Source organism: Cibotium barometz, chromosome 4 (assembly GCF_041138505.1).
Source record: "Cibotium barometz isolate CiBa-2024 chromosome 4, ASM4113850v1, whole genome shotgun sequence".
Taxonomy (NCBI): domain Eukaryota; kingdom Viridiplantae; phylum Streptophyta; class Polypodiopsida; order Cyatheales; family Cibotiaceae; genus Cibotium; species Cibotium barometz.
The window spans coordinates 52,903,147-52,907,695 of record NC_141049.1 but is presented as its reverse complement, the minus strand read 5'-3'; the positions used below and the strand labels follow the sequence as shown (position 1 = coordinate 52,907,695).

Genomic DNA, 4,549 nt, shown 5'->3' with positions numbered 1-4,549 from the left:
TTTTCAAATTGATTTCCTTATTCTTGGCCTTAGAACCAAATATTAAATTTAACTCATCCCATGCTTGTTTTGCAGTGGTTTTGGAATCAATGTGAAGTTTGACGCTCGGTAGTGTCTAATTACTTACAAATTGGCTATGTAGTGAACTTTTAAGTGCAAACACATGTAATGATGTGATTTGAATGCATGTGAGTGTTTGCAAGTGTCAAATGTCACCCCCACTCATAAAACATCACTGGTTGCATAGGGCCAAATCATCAGTTCGCAATGGATGAAGTCCCCAAGAGTATTTCCTCATACAAATGGCTCCAAAAACTCCTTTTAAAAAAAAGATTCTTGTTGATAGGCCCGCCCCGGTATCATACCACAAGTTCAAAGCATTCATAAAACAAAACGATTCAAGAAGCCTAATTATTACATCATGCCATGTGGGAAGAATGCTTTAGTCATTCATGTGTTTTAGAGGTACAAATAGTTAAAGTTATGCGATTAAGAGCTACTCTATATATATTCTTCTCTTAACCAAAACCCTAAAATTACTAATGCTAATTTGATCAAGGCTTTCAATGAACCAGTTTTCCTTTAGAGCTCTTTGCTGGTAGTTCATTGGCCAGTCTTGCTCACTCGTTGTTGAGATCCAAGTTCTCTCTGTAGCTTCTTGCTGTGAGCAAATATACAGCTTTCATGGGCGGAGGTGACGACAGGGAGCCCCTGGAGCAGGCTTCAGCTGAGGATGCAGACGACACCAAGCCTTCCGCAGAGGACGAAGACACTGGCGCCGAGGTTGCCCCCATCGTCAAGCTTGATGCCGTGGCTGTGAGCACTGGCGAGGAGAACGAAGATGCCCTCATTGATCTGTGAGTTTCCCTCTGTACAGTTTAGGTTAGGGTTATGGAAAATTAGGGCCTGGTTAGAGTTAAGGATCTCCGTTAAGGCATTCCATGGAGCTACTTAGCAATGGATTCTCTTATCATCTTCGTTTCCTAGGGTTCTGTAAGATATCCTACGAAAGTCCAAGGTTGCATCTCGAATTATGTTTCTTTTCTTTTGAGATCCTCTTTGTTCCCTTTCTGTTACCATCCCTTGTCTTTCCGGAAGGAGCATGGTGATGTGCTATACCCTCTGATCATCTTTGAATTCATTGGTATGCCTACTTTGAACTCTTGTTGATCTGTGTGGCCTTATCTATGGACCTCAACTAGAGTAAGGCTCTCTTTCTGATTTCATGCGTTTTATTTTTTGTGGTTTTGTTGCCCCCCTGTCCAGTCGGTTTGTTGTTGTTAGATCAAGCTCAAGCGTTGTGCTCTGTGCTGTTGTCCATCTAAAGTGTCTATAGTATGCGGAATCAGATCTAGGCAGATCTATGTTTCGATTATGTTGCCATCTGCTGTGAGCAGAGTAATCTACATTTTAGCAGCGCCTGACGGGATCTCCATTTGACCTAGGAGCTGCCTTAAAGGGCAGACAGGGGAGGGATTACATCGATTCTTGTGTCTTTTCTCAGCGTTTTTTGAATGTTTTCCTTAATTTCATCAGGAAGGCCAAGCTTTACCGATTTGACAAGGAGGGGAACCAGTGGAAAGAGAGGGGTATGGGACAGGTGAAGCTTCTGAAGCACAAGGAGACAGAGAAGATTCGATTGGTCATGCGACAGAACAAAACACTTAAGATTTGTGCGAATCATACAGGTAAGTGCTTCACAAGAGTTCCTCCTATTTGAATAAGCTTCCACAATCTCTGTTTTTTTCTTTGCATCTGGTTGGGTTGTACTTGCAGATGTAGTTGTGGATGAGCTTTTTCTGCTTGTTGTTGGCAGTTGTTCCCACTATTAGTCTTCAGGAACATCAAGGCAGTGACAAGACATGGGTGTGGCATGCCTCGGATTTTGCAGAAGGAGAGCTAAAAGACGAGCTCTTTTGCATTCGCTTTGGCAGTGTTGAAAGTAAATATTAATATTATTGGGTTTGTTGTTGATTGTTTATTTTTGTGCTGTCTATGCATGGAATGAGATGTGACACTGCAGCCACTGGGCATTTTGACATGGTAATGGTTGTTATTCCATGCTGCAGATGCCCAAGCTTTCAAGAAAGCTTTTGAGGATGCACAGAAGGTGGTGTCTGACAAGCCGAGTTCTAGTGAGAAAGATGCTGATGCAGTAGGAGAGCTGCTAGAGGGGTTGAAAGTTGGTGAGAATGCAGAGGGAAAGGCAGATGATACCAAAGAAAAGGTTGAAGGCTCCAAGCCAGTGGAGGAGAAAGAGGTTGCTTCTAGTGAAGAGGGGGAGGGGAAGTAATTGGACTGCTTTTGGGCCCTTTAACATGGGTTGCCATTTTCAGAGGCTTCATTCATAGCCTTGTGCAATTGCTTGCATTTGCAGGATGTAGTCCACTGTCTAGGTGCTCCTGCCTTCTTGACTTTTGATTTTACGGGAGTGTGCAGTCCATCAAGTTGGTTGATTCCAACTTGTTGTCAGAGTCTTAGTACCTATATTGTGTAATTTAAGGGCAGGCTGTTATTCTGAGTTACTATGTACGTTCTTAAGTTATCAAAAGTTTTTGTCCTTCATTGAACCACTCATGTATAAAGTATTATGAGGACTTAGTGATGGTGCTCTTCAGACGTATTGGGTGTGATGAAGTAGAATTGCTTGCTTTGCTTCCTGAGCTTTCTTCCTTTGACAGGATAAAGCAATATAGGAAGTTTTATACGCAAAATCATTTTTCAATTGACTCTCCCAGGTGTCATGGGGTCAGTCAGACCATTGGTATCTGGATGCTGAATCTGAAGCAATGCTTTATGTTGAAGATAATCCTCTTAGTCAAGATGAAAACATTGAGAGCTTCTAAATCCCCAAAGAAAAGGACAGGATCCAATATACTTTTGTGCACATTGACCTTCAGATTAAAGCACTGCTCTATCAATTTGTTTGGTAGCACCCTAGGCCACAGCTTTGTTAGTGTGCCGATTAACCCTTGCAGCCTGCGTATTCAAAACTCTGATAGTTTCTAAAGCCAAGGCATGGCCCAGGTATGTAATCATTTTGATTTTTATGTCTTCTGAATCATTACAATCGCCTTTGTAACTAAGTTCTGAGCTACCTACAAGGATAAGCCATGTACTGTCCTGTCAATTATTGCCAATGAAGTGTACACATCCCTAATTGTAGGGGACCTAGGACAGCAATTGTCAAGCCCAATACTGTGTGCAGTGCTTGTGATCTTGGCCCTATTCTGTAGCATTTAAGTGTCCCGTGGAGTACAATGTAGTCTCTATGTGATGAATCTACTGGAGACGGGAGAACAAGAATCACTTCTTCCTCAATTTAAGGACTTCCAGCACATCTTGCAGGATTACTACCTGTCAAAAGTAAAAAGAAAGCATCCCTTGCAGGATTGTGTACTAAGTCACCAGGGCAACTGAAAGCCCTGATGTTGAAGAAAAGATGCTTTGTTTACCAAAGATATGTTGAAAGTCTTGCTGGGACTTAGATATCCAAGAGCCTTCACTGATAAGTAACTTGAGCCAAAGCTGGTTCTTCAAGTGCATAGCCTAGGCTCAGCCCGCTTCTTCAGTTTGAATAGGCTTGCACAGGCCTGTGAATGGCTTAGACTACTGTATATTTAGTATAATTAGATGAAGGGAGACGACCTTATAATTAAGACAATCCAACTTGCATAGGCAATTGTCTAGTTTAGTAGCATCTCTGATTACATCTTTGTTTGTCTTCTGTTGTACCAGTCTTTTTCTTAGAGGGTCGCCTTTGGGGTTCTCAATCTATGCTAGTAGCAGCTTGGAAATAATTCCTCCATGTTACCCATGTTACAAGGAGGTCAAGTCTTATTGCCCATTACATCTTTGTTTGTTTTCTGTTGTACCAGTCTTTTTTCTTCAAGGGTTGTCTTTGGGGTTCTCAATCTATACTAGTAGCAGCTTCCTCTATGTTACCCATGATGGAAGGAGGTCAAGTCTTGTTACAATGCACTCAAAATATGTACTCGCATGCTTTGAAGGATCAATGTCTCAAGGCTGCTCTCTCTACGCTGAAATGGTTACCCATGTATGACCAATACACCATTCGTCTTCCTGAAGGGGCACAGCTGCATGCATGTCCATGGATACATCTCACCGACATTTGGAAGTAATCAGCATATAGTGTTACATGTCAGCACAGCATGGTAGTCTGTTGGGATGGTGCGTGCACTTTCGATTTGTGTTGGAGTAAGAGTTGTGCTGGAGTAGGAGTAAAAAACATATGAAAATGCAATATGTAAAGTCCACTGTTGCTCTTGGACATGATGCAACTAGCATTGGCATCAAGGTTTTTGAGCTTTTACGTGACTGCTTGTAATCATTGAGTCATCTGTTGATTGCATCCACTGTAATGAATTCAATGCTTGAAGGTGGAGTTCAATCTCTTAATATCGAAGAAGCCTTTGTTACTCCCCTTGTGTTGATATTTGCAATTCATTGAGCTAGCAAAGATAATTCCGAAGAGCAAGCCCACTTCTCAGTTGCATGCTATGAGGATGATGTTTATAATGGCAGGGCA

General features: G+C 42.0%; 1 protein-coding gene across 1 annotated transcript; it reads left to right on the top strand.

Annotated features, from left to right (window-relative positions):
- Positions 1–544: 544 nt before the first annotated feature.
- Positions 545–2,602, top strand: LOC147639393 (ran-binding protein 1 homolog b-like). Its single transcript, XM_086790788.1, has 4 exons — positions 545–857; positions 1,537–1,688; positions 1,817–1,942; positions 2,070–2,602. Exons 1-4 carry the CDS (start codon positions 685–687, stop codon positions 2,291–2,293), a joined length of 675 nt encoding a protein of 224 aa, XP_086646914.1. The 5' UTR covers positions 545–684; the 3' UTR covers positions 2,294–2,602.
- Positions 2,603–4,549: the final 1,947 nt, after the last annotated feature.